The sequence below is a fragment of the Bos javanicus genome, chromosome 8 (assembly GCF_032452875.1).
Source record: "Bos javanicus breed banteng chromosome 8, ARS-OSU_banteng_1.0, whole genome shotgun sequence".
NCBI classification, from domain to species: Eukaryota; Metazoa; Chordata; class Mammalia; order Artiodactyla; family Bovidae; genus Bos; species Bos javanicus.
In genome coordinates this window covers 78,619,683-78,642,821 of record NC_083875.1, presented here as the reverse complement: position 1 = coordinate 78,642,821, position 23,139 = coordinate 78,619,683, and the positions used below count along the sequence as shown (strand labels likewise).

General features: G+C 44.0%; 1 protein-coding gene across 6 annotated transcripts in view; it reads right to left on the bottom strand.

Annotated features, from left to right (window-relative positions):
* NTRK2 (neurotrophic receptor tyrosine kinase 2) overlaps positions 1 to 19,425 on the bottom strand; it is a 407,230-nt gene extending 387,805 nt beyond the window's left edge. For all 6 annotated transcript variants that reach the window (XR_009738137.1, XM_061426053.1, XM_061426054.1 and 3 more), the window contains exon 1: positions 19,006 to 19,425. Coding sequence is in view for 5 of the 6 variants with exons in the window: in XM_061426053.1 (XP_061282037.1) it covers positions 19,006 to 19,217 (212 nt within the window). In the remaining variant the exon portion in view is untranslated. The remainder of the gene's footprint in view (positions 1 to 19,005) is intronic.
* Positions 19,426 to 23,139: the final 3,714 nt, after the last annotated feature.

Sequence of the window (23,139 nt, the reverse complement as noted above, 5' to 3'; positions counted from 1 at the left end):
CTGTATGGGGAAGAGAGAAAAGTGGAAACCTGCAGCTACTGATGCTTAACTTCAGGGACAGATTCCCCATTAACTTCTGGGGACAGAGTCTATGCTTTGCTGTTCTGTCTGTGTCTGTGATATCACAAAGCTTGTTGTAACACAAGTTGAGGGCGGGGTGGGGGTTGGAAATCCTGCACAGCTGTTCTTGGAAATATGGATCCTCATGCATGAGAATTCCCTTGAAGAGAGGTGAGGGCACTGCAATGGGACGAGGAGTCTGGAGAGCCTAACCACCTCTCTGTATGTGTGTGTGTTAGCCATCCAGTCATGGGACTGCACAACTCTTTTTGACCTCTGTCCATGGGATTCTCCAGGCAAGAATAATGGAGTGGATTGCCATTCCCTTCTCCAGGGGATCTTCCTGACTCAGGGATTGAACCCGTATCTCTTGCATTGCAGGCAGATTCTTCACCATCTGAACCACCAGAAAAGGCCACCCCTCTATATCAGTTCAGTTCAATAACAGTCGTGTCTGACTCTTTGCGACCCCCATGAACCACAGCACGCCAGGCCTCCCTGTCCATCACCAACTCCCAGTGTTCACCTAAACCCATGTCCATTGAGTCAGTGATGCCATTCAACCATCTCATCCTCTGTCGTCCCCTTCTCCTCCTGCCCTCAATCTTTCCCAGCATCAGGGTCTTTTCAAATGAGTCAGCTCTTCGCATCAGATGGCCAAAAAACTGGAGTTTCAGCTTCAACATCAGTCATCAGTTTGTTGTGGATCACAACAAACTGTAGAAAATTCTGAGAAATGGAAATACCAGACCACCTGACCTGCCTCTTGAGAAACCTGTATGCAGGTCAGGAAGCAACAGTTAGAACTGGACATGGAACAACAGACTGGTTCCAAATAGGAAAAGGAGTACGTCAAAGCTGTATATTATCACCCTGCTTATTTAACTTCTATGAAGAGTACATCATGAGAAACTCTGGGCTGGAAGAAGCACAGCTGGAATCAAGATTGCTGGGAGAAATATCAATAACCTCAGATATGCAGATGACACCTCCCTTATGACAGAAAGTGAAGAACTAAAGTGATGAAAGTGAAAGAGAAGAGTGAAAAAGTTATCTTAAGGCTCAACATTAAGAAAACTAAGATCATGACATCTGGTCCCCTCTGTATGCTCTAATGCAAAAGCTCTGTACTTCCTCTATTCTATAGCACATTATGGTTCAAAACTATCACAAAGCCAAGGTCAGATCCATAAGGCAAAGACCCAGACAACCTTGCCCCTTAGCTCTAGGCAGTGGGCCCTGGCATGTCAGAGGCCCTCACTCTGGTACTCCTCCATATGAGGCAGCAGGATGCTCCCGCCTGGAAATCATACCTGCCCTTCTTGACCTAGTAGGACCTCAGAATTTTCTACGAAAAGACCCTTACGCCCATTCCCGGGGCCTGTGCAGGCCTTTCTGTGGGTCTGTCCTCCTGTTGCAGATGAGCATGTTCTAGGCACAACTCTGTGTGTGTGTGTGTGTGCATATGTGTGTGTGTGTGTGGTGGTGATGGTGGTGGTGGGAGGGTCCAAGGTTGCTGTCTGTGGTGCTATTGATGAGTTCAGCTGTGCAGGACAATGCTCTGACTAGGGACCTACAACAAGCCATATAAACAGGAGGAACTGGCCTAAGTCTTATTACCTAGGACCCAGAAAACCACCTGGTGGGAGAACATAGTCAAAACATATTTGTTGATTGATTAATTGACTAGATGAATGAATAAATTGATCAATCAAGCAATCAATCCATGTATAAACAATCAATGCCTGTCCTCCATTTCAGGCATCTGCTGGAAAAGATAACTTTGTCAACAGAATGTCTATGGCACACTGAACTATACATGTATAGATATAATCTACAATAAAAGGAGAGTGGTGACAGAGTGGACTCCAGGGTAGGCTGGCGTAAATAAAAGGTTCGGCAATGCTTTCAAGTCACCAGGCAGTTAAGCTCTAGGAAAGTTCTGGGTTTTTTGTTTTTTTTTTTTTAATGAGAAAGCAATTCCCTGAGAAAATAAATGAGATGGCAAAGAAGTTAAGCCCCAGAGGGCCACCCGGGTTTACCATGAGAGTCAGTGACTCAACCAAAAATAAGATTTTTCTCTTAAGAGTTAAATATTATATGCTCGTTCCATAATGACCATTCCTTTTTAAGTTTAAATTTCAAAATACACAAGGAGTCTAAACTATTTTCATTTGTTATGTATATTATGAACATACTGCATCGTGTAAACATAAATAAATGGATGTTATTTATCTCAAGGGAGAATTATCTTTTTGGATTATTCAACACAATCTGTTCACCTATATTCTTCCCCACTCTATTTTTAGAAGACTTGCAAATCTCTTATGTCTATCAGTTGCTTTGTGATCAGTTTTGCAAACAACTATTAAAATGTCTAAGATGACTGATAATGTCAATTATTATGAATACAAACGAAGCACCATGAAACATTACAGGATCAGCCCAATGCACCCTGATTGTAAAGGTGCAAAAGTATGTGCAACAGGTGCTTCATTAAACTGGACCTGACACACTGTTCATACCCCTGAAAAATGCACAGCCTCTACCATCCAGACTACAAGAAGGATAAATCACATCTGAAATTTCACACCAGAATCGCTTTTTAAGTGAAGTGCCATAAATGCAGTCACAGGGAAAACTGCATTTGATCCACAGGGATATCCATTATTAGCTATTATACAACAGAAAAGGCACAAATCTTCCTCATTAGACCCATGTGTTCATTGGAGATTGAATTTCCCTAATATGATTCTTCTTTCCTGGATTTACCCTTGTTGTTGAGCTGATTTGTTCTGCATCTCTCTTTATCTGTTTACATTCACCCTCCATCTCTTCTCTGTCTCTCCTTTCTGCTGGACACATAATAATCCTGCCTCATCAAAGCTCTTTCTTTCTTCCTTTCCAAAGATGCTGTCTCTACGATGAATTGATTTCTTACTGTGCAGGAACCAGCATAGTGCTATTTAATTCCATAAAGGTTATTTATTTAAACAAACATCTTAACCTGATGACTTTATGAAAATCATGTCTAGAAATTTACACACTGACAACCCAAAGAACAACTTTATAAATATTCTCATTTGGAATTCTAAAAGATACATTTGTAGGAGAAGGGGATACACACACACACACACACACGTATATATATATCCTTATGTCTGTGGATAATAGGGAAGTCTAGGACACTGTGCTGCTGCTGCTGCTGCTAAGTCGCTTCCGTCGTGTCTGACTCTGTGAGACCCCATAGACAGCCTCCTACCAGGCTCCTCTGTCCCTGGGATTCTCCAGGCAAGAACACTGGAGTGGGTTGCCATTTCCTTCTCCAATACATGAAAGTGAAAAGTGAAAGAGAAGTCGCTCAGTCGTGTCCAACTCTTAGCAACCTCATGGACTGCAGCCTACCAGGCTCCCCCATCCATGGGATTTTCCAGGCAAGAGTACTGGATTGGGGTGCCATTGCCTTCTCTGGGACACTGTGCTAGGGAAGAGCAATAAACAAGATCCACATGGTCCCTGCCTCCCTGATGGCTTAGACAGAAAAGAATCTGCCTGCGGTTCAGGAGACCCAGGTTTGATTCTTGGGTCGAGAAGATCCCCTGCAGAAGGGAATGGCTACCCACTCCAGTATTCTTGCCTGAAGAATCCCATGGAGAGAGGGGCCTAGCGGGCTATAATCCATGGGGTCCCAAAGAGTTCAACTGAGTGACTGACACTAGTTCCTACTAGAAGAGGGCATACAGACTGGTACGTAGGCCTGCATTTACTATATTAAGTGACCTATGATGGGGTTGGGAAACACTGGGTGGGGGCTGTAAAAGCACATGTTAGAGCCATATAGGCCAGAGGAAGAGAGACAGAGGAAGGTAGTCAGAGGCAGGAGCCATGAGAATGGTATTCCTGGCAGAGAGGACAGCCAGTGTGAAGCCTTGGAGGTGAGTGAGACTATAACTCCACAGGGCAATTTAAAACCCGGAGAGACTGCATCATCCTATTAAAGAAAGGGAGAGGGAAAAAATGAGGCTGGAGAAATGGGCTTGAATTAGAGGGTGCAGGGCTTTTATGACTTATTAATAGACTGTGAGATTTTAATATACAAATATAAATGCTGTCTTAATTTAAAATATCAATATTATGGGGGGGGGTGGAGCTAGGAAAGCAGTTCCTAAAATGCATACGGAAAAATTAGCATGTAAGAATAATCCTGAAAATTCTGAAAGTAATTTATGAGTAAGACTAATAATACAAGTAGAAAATACATAAATATATGTGAAACTTCAGAAGATAAAAAGTTTAGTGCTAGTATGTCAACAAACAAACTGATTAACGGAAGAGGATAGATCCCAAAATAAGCCAAAACACAAAGATGATCTTTATACTCAACCATATTAGAATTCATTTAAAATTTAAATATTTAATTTAAAATTGATATTTTAAATTAGTGAGGGAAAAGTTGAATAATATAATCAATGGTGTCAGGAGACCTGATAGACTGATTAGCTATCTTGAAACAGTTGTTTTTACTACTTCACCTTTTATATTTTAAAAATCCGAATAGAGCAATACAAAAGCATGAAATAGTAAAGGTCAAAGAAGAAAATATAGGAGACTTATTTTATACTTTTATAGAAGGAAAGACTCTTTTTAGCCACATTTACAATACAGAAGTCATAAGGAAATAATAAATTTTACTACAAAAACATTTAAGTCTGTGTTACCAAAAACTATGATCAACATCAGAAGACAAGAAAAACATTAGACAAAGCATAAATTTTCTTATTGCTAAACAGATTTTAGGAATCAATTTTTTGAAAAGGTCACCAATTCAATAGAAAAAGAAAATGCCTACGGGATATACAGTTGACAGAAAAAGAAGTACAAATGGCTTGTTGTGTGTTAGTGGCTCAGGTTTGCCCGACTTTTTGCAACCCCATGGACTCTAGCCCACCAGGCTCCTCTGTCCATGGGATTCTCCAGGCAAGGATACTGGAGTGGTTTGCCATTTCCTTCTCCAGGGGATCTTCCTGACCCAGGGATTGAACCCTGGTCTCCTGCACTGCAGGCAGATTCTTTACCAACTGAGCTACATACATTTATATAAAAAGATTTTTAACAAATCATAATTAAAGAATTGTGAAATAAAGCAATGATGCTACACTATTTCCCACGAATGTGATTGACAAATTCAAAAGTTTTAATAGTATCAGCTTGGCTGCAGAAAAACAGGTGCTTCCAGTTTGGGTGGCAGAATAAAACGATGTGATCTTTTTGCAAGACTACTTGGCAATATCTATCAAACCACAGATGTCATGCAAATGCCCCTCTAATTCAAATTCTAGAAACTTTTCCTATAGATAAAATTATGCAAGTGTGCAAGAACTTGAACACAGGGTGTCCAAGTAAAAATTAGTCAAATGAAATCTATTCCTTCAATGAGTACTGTGTGACTGTGAAAAAATAAGGTTGCAGTACATATGCTGATGCATACATGCGTGCTAAATTCCTTCAGCCATATCCAACTATTTGGGACTTTACGGACAGTACCTCGCCAGGTTCATCTGTCCATAGGATTCTCCAGGCAAATATACTGGAGTGGATTGCCATGCCCTCCTCCAGGGGCTCTTCCTGACCCAGAGATGGAACCCACATCCCCTGTGCCTTCTGCATTGCAGGGGTTTCTTGAGTCACCAGGGAAGTCCCACATATGTTGATATAGAAACATTTTTAAGATACACTGTTAAGTAAAAACATACTAAAATGTAGACAGTTATATACACATATGCTGCTGCTAAGTCACTTCAGTTGTGTCCGACTCTGTGCGACCCCAGAGACAGCAGCCCACCAGGCTCCCGCGTCGCTGGGATTCTCCAGGCAAGAACACTGGAGTGGCTTGCCATTTCCTTCTCCAATGCATGAAAGTGGAAAGTGAAAGTGAAGTCGCTCAGTCGTGTCCGACTCCTAGCGACTCTATGGACTGCAGCCTACCAGGCTCCTCCATCCATGGGATTTTCCAGGCAAGAGTACTGGAGTGGGGTGCCATTGCCTTCTCCGATATACACATATATATGTATACATAAACATACATATATGTATATATATATATACCCACATATGTGAATAGACTCACATGCTTGAGTAGACTATTTCTAAAAGCAGGCACACAAACTAAAATCTAAGTTTCTACTGGAGAGAGAGGCAGAGGGATTGGCCAGTTGGAACCCATGATGGGAGGGAGACTAACTTTACATGATACACTTCTTTATACTGTTTATATGTCTTAAACTTTCAAATATTAATTTAAAAAATCTAATTATGAATAAAAGTCCATATAATAACGTTAATGTCTTTCAAAGAAAAAAATGTGCAAAATCTCTTTAAAGACCCAGAAGGGTTCCCAGGCTTGAGCAAGTCTTGGCTAAAGGCACTAACCTTTCTAAAGAAAGAATGTGTCAATCAGAATTGGTGCTGGGCAGTGAATAAAGGCTAGAGAAAGGAGTGTCCATCCAGGGGACACAGGTCTGGGCCAAAGTACTTCAAGTTCTGCATTCCCCTTTGTAAAGGCTCTCCCATTATGGAGATGGATGCCTCAGGCAAGCTTAACTTAATGCCATTTAACATTTTAAATGCAGAATTAAGTGCCCTTGCTCTAATTCCAAGATCACCAAGCAAGCTTCCAGTTAATAATTTGTTCTCCTTTATAGATCTGCTGGTGTGGAAAGCAACTGTTACGCTGACTGTGTGTCTGAATCTAGGTGACAGTTATATGCTTTACTGTATAGCAATATAGTGATAATCTGGGGGTTTTTAAACCTAAAAAACCACAACTTTGGGCTTTAAGAGACATGGGGAGCCATGGGGTGATTAGAAGCAATGACATAAGGTCAGCATTTTAGAAAGCCCACTCCAACATAGTGTGGTATATGGACACAAAGAGGGTGAGACTGCAGACCAGAACACCACATCGGAGCTGCTGCATTTTAGGCAAAAAATGATGGTGGTTTTGAATTAAATTTTTGGTTGTGTAAGTATTTGTTTGATGTTTCTTTCTCCTCCCAGACTGCAAGCTTGGTAAGGAAAAGAAACCAGATCAATCTTGCTTGCAACCATATCCCAAGTACTTAGCATGACACAGAGCAGATCCCAGTTAGCATCTGTTGGAAGCAAGAATAAATGAATGAGGGAATCTGGACAGCAGAGATAAAAAGAATTAGAGAAATATATTTAGAGAAATGAATTGGCAAGACAATAACTGAATGAATACAGGGGTTAAGGAGTGGGCGGAGCCAAGGTTTTGCCATGCAAAACAAAACATTTTGACCAAGTGGGCAGCGGCGCCATTCATTAAGGTAGGAACACTGGAAATGGGTTTGGGGTGACCATGATGATTTAATTTTGAAATGTCAAGCGTGATGCACTATGACATATCCAAGAAGGATGTTCAGTAGACAGATGACCCAAAGGTCATCACTATAGTTGATGGGGACAATTATTAGGACATCAGGAGAATGCAGAAGGCAACAGAAGTCATAAGTGAGGGTGACATAGCTCAGGAAGAGAAGCAGCCCTAGGACAAAAGCTGAAGGGACGTCGACTTTTAGGAGAAAAGGAAACCTTTAAGTAAGAAGACTGTCCCCAGCCAGACGGTTACGGAGAACATGAGAAAACTTCATTGACACCAAAGCCAAAGAAAAAGAATGCTTCAGGAGGGAGTGAGAAATGAGGCCAAGCTCTGCTAAGAAGCAAATAAGAGAAGGGCAGAGAAATTTGCCTTAGATTAGTTCTATAAACGTCTTTGGGATGCAGTGGAGAGCAAGTTTGATGAAGCAGTGGATTGAGACTGGATTCAGAGGGGAGGAAAAAGATAATGCAGACCAGTCTTCTAAGATCAGGAGTCAAAGGAAGAGAGAAAAGGGCCAAGACTAAAGGAACCTGGAAGGAGAAGAAGGGGACAGAGCTAAAGGAAAACTTTTCTAAGATGGAAGGGACCCAGTCCTGATTAAATTCTGACACTGACAAGAGGAAGAGATTGAAAATTCAGACAAGAGAGGGCAAGTCATCAACAGAGAAAAGTTAAAGAGAATGGGATCTGTCATAGAGGGGGAATGATTAGTTTTAACCAAAGACACTCCTGCCCTTCCCGTGTACTGGAAGGGAAAGGTTGGTTTCAGATACAGGCAGTTTGTTCATATGGAATATAAGTGGATAGAGCCATAAGAAGATCACAATACTGACAGAGAAAAAATAACCAAACTCAGCTGGGCTGTTGTCATCATAGAAAGCAGGCATGCGGATTGCTCACATCCAGTCTACATGTCCACGCCTCCCACTATTAACAATAAAAAGTATGCACATTTGGGAGGAAACACCCTTTGTAATTGGTCCCATGTCTGGCTCAAGCTGAAAACAATCACCATGTAAATGTGGGTTTTAGCCTCATGCACTGACTGTCCTTATCACATTATATTAAAATTAGATCTCTCTCTCTCTCCCACTGTGTATAAGCTACTCAGAGGCTTCTTGCCTCAGTAAAGTACCTAATTTGTCTGTAGCATCACCAGTGTCCTCAATAAACACTAGTTGAACTGAACTAATGTTTGCATGAAGTTTGACTTAGATGACAGGCGGCCCACATGACGATCAGGAAACATGCGGTAAACTATTCCAGCCAGGAGGAAAATGAAACTTGGTGGAGGCAGAAAGATGAAAGCTGATTTCAGGCAAGCTCCTGCTTAGGAGGTCATGGAAAGTGAAGACTGGCAAAAAGGCAAGCCAATTAGAGATCCTTCTGGAGCAGCAACCACAGAAATGGACCAAGAGTGGACTGAGAAGGTCAGAACACACACACATGGTAGCAGGTATTCCGATCAGATGTAAATGGGTGGATTAGCTGATGCAATTGCCTAAAAGTGCAGGTAGACAGTGCATGTTAAAAAAAAACAACCTCTGGGGGCAGGGGGGATAGTTGTTTCAATGGGTAGGAAACCTTGGGAGCACTGCCACGCAGACTGGCAGGGAGAAGGTAACCTGCAAAGCCATCTAACCTGAACCAAAGCGGTGAACCTAGAGAAACTCACAGATAGGACTCTGTTGCTTAAGATACCTAGAGACCTGGAGCAAGCTCTGGGTTAGGCCTGGGGGAGGAGGCAAGGGTGAATTCCAGAACAGAAAAGATAAGACTGGCACCTGTGGCTGCCTGACTCAGAATCACAGATCTCTTTAGAGATTAGCATCCAACTAATCCCAATCTTCAGTTTCAGGATTAGGGAACTGGCTGATGAGATTAAATGGTTCATCCGGGATCCCGAGTTCTGAAACTGTGAGAGTATGGACTTGAACCCCAACTCCCATCTCCCCATCCAGCTACCAAGGGTCCTTTACGCTGCTGCCTCTCTGAGTGAGTTGACCTTGGCAGGCCAGTTTCAGTTGGAACCATGGTGGTTGATCCACGGGTTCTGCAACCCAAGATTTCCTCACTGTCCACGAAAGGGGCTTTGCAGCCAACCATCTGCCTGAGTGTGTGTGTGCCTGTTTGTTGAGGGCAGTGTGGAAGGGAATAAAAACCATGACCAAGAACAGAAGAAGGAGACTGAAGGGTCACAAAGGGAAAAGGCAAACCCAGGAGGGCAAGGGCAATACGAGGGTGTGCGTGTGCTAAGTCGCTGCAGTCATGTCTGACTCTTTGTGACCCTATGGACTGTACCCCGCCAGGTTCCTCTGTCCACGGGATTCTCCAGGCAAGAATACTGGACTTGGTTGCCATGCCCTTCTCCACGGGATCTTCCCGGCACAGGGATTGAACCCACGTCTCTTATGTCTCCTGCATTGGCAGGTGGCTGTTTACCACTCACTCAGCAGAGGGGCTGTGAAGTAAGGCTGAAAGCAGACCTAAAAGGGTGTGTGGTTTGTGCTGGCTGGGTTTTCTCTGGCCAGAGAACTCAGCGGCCATCATGTCAAGCTCCCTGCCCACCCCAGTTCCCAGGCCTGCACACACATTTCAAGACAAGTGTGCCAAGGCCGAAGAAGGGAAGCAAACTGTCCCCACTGTGGGCCACAGTCAGAGGATTCAAGCCCAGGCCCCTCTGCCACTTCGCAGCAGGGGACTCCAGGGCACATGAAATAGAAGCAACTTTAATGGCAAAGATTAGAGTTCACAAGAGCCCACCTTCTTAAACGGCACCGTATTTCAGAGGTCGAAAATCAAAATTCTAATGCCTTTTGATTTAAATAACACTATTGTAGAACTGTTCAAAAATACCTCACCAGTAATATTTTGTTGCTTCTCTTGAGACCTGATCAAAGAGGACAGACACATGGGTTTCTGAGTAGCTGGGTCGGCTAACCCAGCCCAGAGTCGCTGCCCTGAAGCTCACAGATTTCACCTAGAGAAGAACTTCTGTCGGGTCCTTGTTGAGAGAAATCCAGAATGAGTAAAACAAAATTAAAAGTCTGAGTGGGGTATACTGTACAGCATGGTGACCACAGTCAGCACTGTAGTATATTTTTGGAAAGTTGCTAAGATAGTAGATTTAAAATTCCCATCACAAGAAAAAAAAATATGCTAACTATGTGTGGAGATTGGACTTCCAAGGTGGTGTGGTGGTAAAGAATCTGTCTGCCAATGTGGGACATGCAAGAGACTCAGGTTAGACCCCTGGGTCGGAAAGATCCCCTGGAGTAGGAAATAGCAACCCACTGCAATATTCCTACCTGAAAAATTCCATGGACAGAGGAGCCTGGCGGGCTATATCGTCCGTGGGGTCACAAAGAGCAGAATATGAGACACTTGCACACACAAACACACACACACACACACACACACACACGTGGGGTGATAGATGTTAATTAGATTTATTAAGGTAATCATTTTGTAATATATACAGATATTGAAAATCATGTTGTAGGCCTGAAACTAATATAACATTGTGTGTCAATTAAATCCCCAAAATGTCTAGATGGTTTACAGAAGTAAATCTTCAATTGTTAGAAAAAACTTTACAAGTCAAGATACTTAAGTCTGAAAGGACCACTCCTAGTAGAGTTTTATACTTATATTTATATATACATAGACACATTGTACACACAAATAGAATTCTAGGGTGTGTGTGTCTGGTCTGTTCAGGAAATTATTGGAATATGAAGATTATAGGAAACAGTGGGCAATAATAGGTCATTTTTTGCAATAAAAAGAGGGATTCTAAATGATGTATGGTTATCAAAATTTTATTCTATACTAAAAGATACTATATTCTCCAGGGCACATAAATCATTTACCTCTTAAGATTACAACAGATTACAAAGGAGAAGATGATGATAGAAGAGAAAGATACAAGATGAAGCCTCAATCCACCTCCTGCTCACTACTGTGCTATTTAACTTGTGAACATTTATTTGAATAACTACACTTCTCCTAAAATTGCCTGTACTCTCAAGGCCAAATCTGAACAGGTGGGTCTAAGCAGACAAAGCCCTAAGCAAGACTCTGCATAAAATTCTATCCTGAATTACGCTCAGCTTGACCAGAGAAACCCAGGCAAGCCAATCAACCTGACAGTCCCTCTGAGGCTGTCAGGACCTTCCCACCTACTTCAGAACAAGGTTTTAAACCTAAATAAGCAGATGTCTGTAAAGTGCTCTCCAGGACCCTTGGGGAGAAGCCCTGTGTGAAACCAGAGGTGTGTCTCAGAAGTGCGCTTGTACTGGAAAAGGCTTAGCACAGCCGTGTACAACGTACAAAATCGTAGCAGAATGAATTCCGAATGGGAGTCAACAACTCTTAAGCTTGCTCACTGGCTCAGCTATGCCTCTTGGGGCCATGAAAAGGTAGAGGCAAAGAGAAGGCTGGAAAGAATAGTACTCTCTGGCCACAGAGCTTTCATGGGAGCTAAGACAGACTTTGTATACAAGGTTGTGGGTTCCTCCACCTACGTAACCACTCCTGACTATGGCAAAGACTCTGGGGCAGCGGCCTCCATTACACTCTGTCTGCTCTGCCCTCGCTCCAATCCTAACCTGCCTGGATGGTCCAGCAGGTACAAGGTCAGCATCTCTCATGGCAGCCAACTCATGAAGGCCTTTCTCTGCAGCCTAGCTTTTGCGAAAGTGTTAGAGAAGAGGAAGAGTTAAAATTAAAACAAACAACCACACTCACAGTAAACAAAGAAATATATTTGTTCTCATGCAAAGATCAGGCTATTGCTTTGTGATCAGTAGTTCATGAACTTTTAACTGCTCTGTCTCCAGTAGAGATGGGTTCCCATAGACTTAGCCAGACTAAACTTGTCTTCACATCTCTGATGCTTCTAAACTGGTGGGCTGGAGTCAGGTTTAGTCAAAGGAAACAGAACAGAGGGGAGGCCCCCTAGAGGGAAGGTTTTGGCGCTACCTTTGGATGCTAGCAGGAAGCTTCTAGACCCCGTGATGTCTTTAATGTGCCATGGCCAGAAAAGCAACTCTCTTCTCTGCCCCTCATTCACGCAAGGGGGGTTGAAGCAGAGTATTTCTAAGGCCCCTTCTCCTTCCTTGATCTTGACTTTAAGTGACCCTGTGAACTTGGACTCATCAGCGCAGCACTAACATGCCACCAGTATTCTTAGTATATCACACTTAAAAAGACATAGATGTACTCTGTAATGACCTATATGGGAAAAGAGTCTAAAAAAAAAAAAATGTGGGCAAATATATACATACATCAGTTCAGTCACTCAGTTGTGTCCGACTCTTTGCAACCCCATGAACCACAGCATGCCAGGCCTCCCTATCCATCACCAACTCCTGGAGTTTACCCAAACTCATGTCCATTGAGTCAGTGATGCCATTCAATCATCTCATCCTCTGTTGTCCCCTTCTCCTTCTGCCTTCAATCTGTCTCAGCATCAAGGTCTTTTAAAATGAGTCAGTTCTTCACATTAGGTGGCCAAAGTATTGGAGTTTCAGCTTCAGCATCAGTCCTTCCAATGAATATTCAGGACTGATTTCCTTTAGGATGACTGGTTGGATCTCCCTGCAGTCCAAGGGACTCTCAAGAGTCTTCTCCAACACCACAGTTCAAAAGCATCAATTCTTTGCTGCTCAGCTTTCTTTATAGTCCAACTCTCACATCCATACATAACTACTAGAAAAACCATAGCTTTGACTAGATGGACCTTTGTTGACAAAGTAATGTCTCTGCTTTTTAATATGCTGTCTAAGTTGGCCATAACTTTTCTTCCAAGGAGTAAGCATCTTTTAATTTCATGGCTGCAGTCACCATCTGCAGTGATTTTGGAGCCCCCCAAAATAGTCTGTCACTGTTTCCACTGTTTCCCCATCTATTTGTCACACATACATTAATATATATATGTATATATATATAAAACAGATTCACTTTGCTGTACACCTGAAACTAACACAGCATTGTAAATCAACTATATTTCAATAAAAAAATTAATTTTTAAGGATTTTAAAAAGACATGGATGGCTTGGAGAATTCAGAGCAGATGCTGAAAATATGCACACAGGACATGATGACATGGAAGGTCCTCAGATTCTCTCACTGCCGGGCTCTAAGCACCACTCCTTACTTCAAAGCTGATGTATAAACTGAACTTTCTCCACAACTGATGCTTTGCGGAGCTTCAGAAACAGAGTATAGGGTCCAAAGCCCTCGGTTTACATCTGACAAGCTCAACCCAGAAACATTAAGGAGCTGCTTCCAGATCATGTAATTCCAGCTTTCTGTAACATGGGTGGAGCGGGGAGTTGAAATATGCAAGCTTAGTACCTATGTATTATTTTTCTCCCCAGGTTTATAACAACCACAAGCATTCATTCACTCCTTCATCTCTGAGATCAATATTTACCACTTCACAGTCCTCTGGACAGCCCAGAGAGCAAAGCAAATGGTTAGAAGGCATCCTGATTATGTGGGCTGTTTTCCTCTTTTAATAGAGATCAATCAGAAATGAAATATGAAGCTAAAATTATCAGGCCACTGCAGGGCTCAGATCTCTGCCACCTGGGGATGGGATTTATGTTTTTTAAAACTTAGAACAAATAGATTATGAAAATGATCAATCAACTATTAATAACTCAAGGTTCAGATTTTTTTTCTATCCCTTTCTTTCTCTTACATACACCAAATGAGGGAAAAAATTGCCCTGTCTAAATAACCTCTCCCCTAAATCATCCAACTGATTTGTAAACAGTAAGTAAAATCAAAAATTGGCACTGCTATAAGGAGCAGCAGGTTCAATGCTACATTCTACCCTACTGCTTTGAACCTACAAGAATCTCTCTAGAGAAGCAGTAAAGTTAGTTGGATGGATAATATCAGGGTATAATATTCAATAATGGCTTGATATTGTTTCTTTTCATAACAGGCAGGATGAACAATGAGTTAAAACTGGAGGCACCTGCTTGGTATCAAAGATTTTTCAAAGAGAAGAAGAAACAAAAAGTCGAAAAAGAAAAATTAAATTCCCTTTCCCCAGCTAAAGAAAAAGTCTACCCCTATAACCTAGAGATAGTCAAAGCAATCATGCAGAATGTTCTGGGGATAAAGAGACCTCAACTCTCAGCTGTTCAGCCGACTTTTTGACTTAGAAAATGTCTTTACAAGGGAATACTGAAATAACACAAACAGAGGTTTATGAGATAGAAACAGTGAAAGATCTTAAACAAAACTAAACACAGAGCTGGGGAGCTATGACCACATCATCTTAATTTCCCATTATTTGCTTGTAATAATATATAACCCAGGCTCTTCGCTCAACTCTACTGCTCTGAATTCCCATAAGGAAATATCACTTTTCGGAGATGAAAAATAATCAAATACATTTTCCTGTACAGTTAATCAGAGGTGATGGAGAGGGAGAGGTGGAGGAAAGTAGGGTCAGAAGGTCACAGGGCTTTTCAATTGTTTTATCCAATGTAATAAAAACTTCCTCAGAGTGGAGATAGAAGGTATGAAACTGAGATTTCAAACGGCTGTGCTGAGCTGAACTGTGTGAATGCCTTCACTAGGAAGAAAAAGTGTTTTTAACTTGTTTGCAAGTTGTATTGAATAATGAATGATGTAAATAAGACCGCCTAATTTATTAACAAGTCCAATCTGGCTTATGCAACCACAATGAAAACAGGCTGTAGTTCTTAAATGCATGTAAAGCACAATTCAAGGCTCTAGAACTCCCAATGGAGGGGCTGAGAAGTAAATATCACAGTGATAAAATCTGATGCCTTTGAATCCTTTTAAATGCCAGAATATTTTAGTACAATTAACTGCAGCAGTGGAAAAGCTTACGCAGGTGAGAGAGCCAAAATTAATGTATTAATGACATAACATTACAATCGCTTAACAAAGCCAACAATGAATTGCACACAGAGGCTTGAGCAGCAGAAGCTACAAATCCTATTTATGTTGTACTAAGAGGAAAAATATTAGATTGGTCTCCAAATATCAATCCCAAATCAGCAAATGTCACCAAAGAAATTTAGAAATAAAAAGTCATTGCTGGTCTGCATAAAATATAGGCAATATAAAAATGAATGCCCTTTCACAGCCATGTGAATACACTTAACACGTCTGAACAGTACATTAAAAATGGTTAACGTGGTAGGTAGATTTTATGTCATGTGTTTCTTTTTTTTTTTTTATTTTATTATTTAACCTTACAATATTGTATTGGTTTTGCCATATATCAACATGAATCCATTTCTGACCATGATTTTTAAAACTCCATGATCTATTTTATGTTTGAACCATATCTCTTACCACCGGGTGAGACAGAACATGTCTTTTGAGAAGCATTTTGACATATTCTGAAACTTAAATGGCTGATTACATAACTCTAACAACAGACTTTACTCTTGTATCCTGTTTATGTGTGACAATAGTATTGTTTGTAAATTTAACTTAGCACTGCTTTGGGATAATCATCTCCAAATAACAGAAGCTGGCACATTTTGGCAGGGTGATGTTAGGCAGGTGTGAAGTGTAACTATAGATGGATATAGACCTAGACATAGGTCCCATCAGTGGGTAAAGAATATGAGACAGATACTGTGAAGGGAAGATTTTTAATAAAACAGCTTCAAACAAGAACTCTGAAAATGAAATGTCAGCATGGCTTAAAACATACATGTAGAATTAAAAAATAAAATTCTCTCCCTTAATTAGTCTATAGGTATATTTTTTAAATGTTCCACCATGGCTTCTCTCTGAACCTTAAAAGGACAGTGATTGCGACTTTTCCCCTGTGTGCTTAGCCGCTCAGTTGTGTCCAACTCTTTGCAACCCCATGGACTGTAGCCCGCCAGGCTCTTCTGTCCATGTGGATTCTCCAGGCAATTTCCCCAACATATAGATATTAAGAGATTTACTATTTTTAAATGATATAGTAAACTGCTTCAGCAAGTTCTAATCACACTTTATTTAGCTACATTAGTTCTACTTTTAAAAAACCGAAACATAATTTCAGCTAAACTTTATTAAACTAGAACTTTAAAGCAGGGTATTTTAGGAATATCATTGGGTCTAACAACAAAGTAAAAAAAAAAAAAAAAAGAGTGTAATTTCGTTCCAACTGTAGCTGGTATCCACTGGCCAAGAATTGAAAAGCTGTTCAAGCAAATATTAATATGTAAGAAAGAGAGCACAGATGGTGTCATATAAGGATGAGAGTGAAACAAGCCCAACCACTGATGTCATTTTGATATCAAAGCACCAGAATTCAAAATAATTATATGAAGTGCTTTCCAAACAAGGATCTCAATACATTTTACAGATAAAGACACTGGGGCATAAACTGACGAGTCTCAAATAAAGCTGAGGGAACGAGCAAAGAAAAGTACTTCTTCTCAGAGCTCACCTCTATCAGCTTGACTCCTGTTTCTAAACTAATTCCCCATTCCTATACACTGAGCTTACACACCTCTCCATTCCCTGAATCTCAATGGATTTTCAAATCAGAAGAAGAAAATGAGTAGAAATTAGGAATTATGATTACTATTATTAGATGAATAACTGTGACAAATGCTTTAGTAAATGTAAAAAAAAAAATGTAAGCCTGAAAATAGGAACCTGCCATCAGATAAAAGGGAAATAACAACAGTTGTGAGAACTGATACAGGAAAACTCTACTCAAATCTGTTATTAATAATTTCATATCTATCAGGCAGCTAAGACCACTCAGGCGTAAAATAGTATTTTTTAAAGAGAGTTTTCCTCCAATTACGGCCTTAAAAATACTAAACTGAAAAAAATAATAATTAGCCCTATGTTTCCTCCTTCATTATCTATCTAGAACCTAAAACAGAATTTTAAAACAATCACAAAAGAAAACAACATCTAACTGTTTTTAGGCACTCCTCGTGGTCTCAAAATAGTCTGAAGGGCTCTGAATTCCATATGGCTTCCTCCATCTAACTACTGACACCCCATCTCATGAAAAAAACACAAATCCCGACAAAAGGCCACAGACTCTGACCAACCTGGCGAGCCTCTACCAGCCCAAGCCGGGGTCGGCGTGGTCAGGACCCTACCCACCCTTCCTCTCCAGCTCTGCCTGCTGCTCTCCTTGCCAGAAGGATTGCTATCTGAGCATCCTGGATCCAGCCTGACAGCTGGCTGCTCCCGGCACATCTTAGCACTGCTGGGCCGGCACGTTTTCCTCTGTTCTGTTGTCATTTCCTTCTGCCTGAGCCCTCTAACAAGAGCATCACCAACAGGACAAACAGCAGAGGCTGGGAAGGTCTCTTACTTACATTAAAAAACAGGTTGTCTTGGTCAACAACGTTGGCATAACCAGGGTGTGTGCTATCCGTGGCGGGGGGGTGGGGGTGTGTGGGTAGGGTGGTGAGGGGGGAGATGCATGCGCACTCGCCAACCGGAAGGCCACAGCCCAAGCCCTACTTTCAACGCTGCCTATCCTGGTGTCAACAGCCTCAAGTAAACCGGGAGAAACTTTGCCTTCCAATCCTTTTTATGGATGAATAAAATATCATGTTAATGAAACATAAAAGGGCAAAGTTGCTGGCTGGGGGAATCTCTAATAGAGGGAACAGGGGAATGCTAGAGAAAGGACTGGTGAGCTCCTAGTTGGTAACAGATTTGCCACAACGCATCAGAGGAGGCCAGAAATACACAATTCTGCCTCTCTAATGGACCAGGACAAGCTCAAGCACTTCCAGGGACATAGGGGTCCCAGGGTGAAGACAGCATTCATCAGAGTATTCCATGCTGTTTTATCATCCAACCTCCTCCTGGGGAACTATTCAATGGGCAATTAAGATTTATAATCCAAATGATCTCAAAATTCTATCTCTGGGAAGTCAAGTCCAAATTAAATCAGACCAGGCTTTTAGGCTTCCAAGGATCACATTTTCTCTTTTGAGCCAGTGCATTTCAACACTCGGAACTTCTCCTCTTACAGATTATTTTCAAGGCCATCTCTGGATGCAATCTCCTATGCAAAATCTGATGTATAAAATGAAAAAGGAAACTGGTAAACTCCAGCTCTCAGAGAAAGAAGCTAAGTGGGAGGCACTCGAACTTCCTTAAGCAGATTTTTCAAAAGTTACTTATTTTAACCTCCTTTCTCATAAATATTACTGGAACTGCTCCTAACCCAATATACACAGAGAACCTTATGAAACAAAAATGTCCAAAACTTAAGTTATTGCATATGGAAAGACTAAAACACACCGGCAGGGCTTTGAAATATAAAGTGTATAAGAATACTATATAATAGACATCTATTATTTAGAACATTTTAAATTATCACACTTCTCCCAGTGTTAACAGCACCAAGGCAGTGAAACAGGTAACTGACACACGGCCCAGCCCTGCACCTCTCTTCTCTGACTTCTCCCCAGACTTGAGACAACATTCATGCCCAGGAGGGACCCGCCTGACCAGCCTAGCCCTAGAGGCAAGGAGAGGACGAAGAAGGAAAAGGACCAGGAACTCACATTTCGGTGATGTTCTCAGGATCTGCACTGGTAGCCTCCAGCTTCGGAAATGCCACGATGCCAGGAGAAGGATCGCCGCACCAGATCCGAGAGGCGCTGCACTTGCAGGACGTGGGACAGGCAAGAGCGGCCCTCCAGAAGCCCACAATCAGCCAGCAGAAGCCCCAGAGCCGCGCCATGGCGGGTCCATGCCACCTGGTCCAGGACGACATTCCTAGCCACCAGTGCCAGCCCGAGTCAGCCTGAGTGCGTGTCGCTGAGCTGTCCCGGCCGGTCTCCCCTGCCCGCGCCGAGTGGCCTTTGCCGCGCTCACCGCTGTCTCCTCTCGGTGCTGGTCTCAGGCGCGCAGAGCCGAGCGTGTCAGGGGCTGAGCGTGTCCTGTCGGGCGGCACCGTTCACAGTGGCAGGGGCATCTCGGGCCTTCTCACAGGGGGCGCTACCGCCGCTCGCAGCTTCGCGGCGGCCGCCGCTGCATGGCCCAACGAGCCGAGCACCGGCCCGCGGCGCTCCCGGGATGCTCTGGGGCTCAGGCTTCTGGCTAGACGCGCGCTGCGATCCGGGACGCACCTCGGGGCTGAGGACAAACAGATACGCGTAAGGCTGAGCTCAAGACCCCATACGCCACTAATTGGGGTACTCTCCCTCCGCGCTCGCGTCACCCCCACCGCGAGCCCAGCCGGGATACTGGGGATAGATGAGTGCCCAGTTCCGGCCGGCCCCAGAAATAAACTTGCCCCTCGATGGCACTGACGCCGCGGGGCACCACTGTGCCCACTCTCTCCCTGTGCCTAAGGCTGAAGGAGGGAAAAATGGGGCAAGGGACAGGATCCCATAGCACCGGCCAGGGTAGGACTCCTTAAAGGGAGGTGCGGAGATTGCCGAGGATGCTGGTTCCGCGACGGGGCCCCCGAATGATGCTGCAGAATCCGCCACGGCCCCTGAGCTCAGGGGGCGCGGGCAGGTGGCGCGGCGCGTCCCACCTGGGAAGGCGCCGCGGCCACCCCAAGGGGGACAATGAGGGCCGAGATGACGGAGGTCACTGTCCGCGCTGCTCACCCGGGCTCCGGCGCCTACCGCCCGCCGGCGGCGCCTGGGTCCAGGCTCCTCCTGCCGCTGGGCACGGAGCTCGGAGAGCTCGAGCGAAGCAGCGAGCGAGGCTCCTGCTCCAACCTAATTCCGGGAGCCGCCGCCGCCGCCGCCGCCGCCGCCGCCGCCTCTGCTACTGCTGGCGAAGTGACGTGAGGGCTGACGCAGAACAGGGGCAGAAACTCCAGAAAATTAGTCTGAAATCCAAAAACACACACGCTCATACACACACAAACCCATAACACCCTCCAGACAAAAGCAACAGGGAGGGGAGGGGAATCTGGGGGCGAGGGGGAGGAGGGAGGCATCGGTGCCACTGGCCAGAAGCAGACAGCAGCAGCATGTGGGAGTTCACACACGCGCACACCCGCACACAGCCTGGCCGTGTAGACGCGCGCGCCTGTGTGTGCGTGTGTGTGCGTGCATTTAGACCCAGGTACCTCTAAGCTGAACCATTCCCCGGCTCTGACACCTCCCAATCCCTAATTCACACCCAGGTCTCTTCTAAAATCGCAGTAGAGGCCGTCTCCTTTTTTGAAATGGAAACCGGGCTCGGTTCAGCTCTGAAAAATGCGCTGATTCTTATTATAGGAATCCTCCCTCCCTTTCCCCTCCCCGCTGCATTCTCCTTTCCCATCCTGCCTAAAAGGGAGGACGAGCTATCCTAAAAATAAATAAATATTGTAAACACCGAAACGTGTCCAGCATTGGTAACCAAGCATAACCGCCCCCATTCCGGGTCATCTATTTGGGGATCGGTGTTTTCGGAGGGTCTTCCTGTTGGTGCTTTGGCAGAGGGAGGGCAGTCTCCAAATGCAACTCCAGCTCTCTAAGCGGGTCTTTTTTCCTGTTGTTTTCTGGCATCACACGCCCGGGAAACAGAGACATGTGAGGGGAAGGGAGCGCGCCTGACGCGTATTGGGTTCCCTAAATGCGCGGTAGCAACCCTGGCCTGTCCAATGTGTGGCGCCGCGTCATTTTATCTCATCCTTCAACCTGGCAGGATGCAGCCATTCCCAGATCTTAGCTTCACTCCCCGCGATGCCCACCCTCACGCGGGGCACCCAGAGCCCTCGCTCCCCTGCCGTACCTTGAGCGTTTTCGTGTGTGCGTGGGTGAGAGCGAACGCGTGCCTTGCGCCCGCGCTGCCCGGAGCACTACACACATCCAGCTACTGAGAAGCCCGGCGCGGGCAGAGCCTGGGGGTCTCACTAGGGACAAACGAGGTGATCCGGGAGGGTCGAGTGACAAACCGTAACTGCTCTGAGGGCGCAGTTAAATAATGGCTGCGGGGCATTCCAAAGCCTTGTCTGAGAATCCGTCTTCCCATTTGCGGCTCGGAGAGTCTCTTTTTCCGCAGTCATTTAAAAGGGAACTGGGAAAATGCACCGCAGTGCCTGACACTTCCGAGGGCTCTGGTGCCCCCGCGCGGGGAGAGAGCGCCCGGCACGCTTGGGAACACCAACCCACGGCCGCGGCGGCGCCAGGCACTGCGCTGGGGGCGCTCTCTGGCTCCAGATGCGCAACCCGCGGCGCCCGACGCGTGCGCACCCCTGCCCGACCTGTGAGCTGCTCACCAGCCCTCGTCAGCTTCTTCCCGGGGGAAAAAGGCTGGCAGACCTTCCCGCGAAAAAGGGCGACGGGGATGGGATCTCCTCCAAAAGATAAGCATAGCCACAAATCTATCCGAAAATGCTGGGGGTGGGTAGGATCGAGAACCCTGAACGCCAAGGTGAATGCTGAGATCTCGGCTATGCCTTAAATACTACAAGGGAACTGAAAGCATTTAGTGGGGCTTTCGTACAGATCCTGGGCGCTGAGTGTAAGCGGGAATCCTCGGGCAACATCCAAATGATCTCTTTGCAGGCCTTTGCAAGGCCAGTAGGCCTTTCTCTCATCGCCATCACTTGGCTGTAACATGCCTTGGGTGCTGAACTGGCCTGGCTGAAGTTCATTTCACTGCTCAGCCCCTGCTGGGTGAAGATGTGCCAAAGTAGAGAAGCCAAGGGCAAAAATGTTTTGGTCCAGGTCATACAATAACATTCCTCCCCGTGTCTTGCCAGTGTCCTTAACGGAGCTGCCCCTGTGGAACACCTGGGGGAAGGGTGTGTACAAAAATACTCACATCTCTCTCACATCTCCACAGATTCCCATTTTTCCCAGAAAAGGTCCATTTGCACCCTACTGGCAGTAAAGTGTCAAGGCAACATCCAAAGGACCGCCAGTTTTAGAGTGGTTTGCAGACCATAAGATTCTAATTATGTTGGAATATTTTTAGAATTTGTATTGTAAAAGATAGGTAATACTAGTGTATTTAGAGTCTAAATATGCCCCTACCGAATCTCTCTTAAAATTAAAACTTGCAGCCCCACTTCTAATCAGCTTTCTGTCCTTCTATAGTTCTTACCATCTTTTAATAGATAATTTACTTATTATATCATTTATAATTTATATTCATATTATTTCTCTTTCAGTAGACTATGAACTCCATGAAAGCAAGGATCTTTATTTTTTCATTAATACGTCTCAAGGATGTAGTCGATATTAAAATATGTGTGTGTGTGTGTGTGTTTAGTGAAATAAACTGAAGTTGAGTTTCCTCAAACAGGCCAGCTACATTTTCTTAACCTCTAACCCTGCAAGTCTATCTGAATAATTCTCCCTAGACACTTTCCTTTCCATCTCCACAGTCTTTTCTGTGCTGTGAAAACTCACATCAATTCTTGGAGCCTGATTTTCTGCCTGCTCTAGTCACCAGGTATGTTCTGGCAGGAGACCAGGGACAGCCTCCCTCTATTTCACACTGGTACTTCAACATTTTCATATACAGTGCCTGAAACACACTGAACAATCAATAACTATTTATTAACTGATAAAAGTACCAATCTGCCTCAATTTAAGACCTACAAGATATCAGGGTTTCTCAGACCATGGCTGTATAAGTGATAGTGAACAGTTTTCAGGTAAAATAGGGATAATTTCCCCCAAATCATATGAACCCTTCAAGGCAGAGATGGAGACTAAGCACTGCAGACTCTTGTCCATATT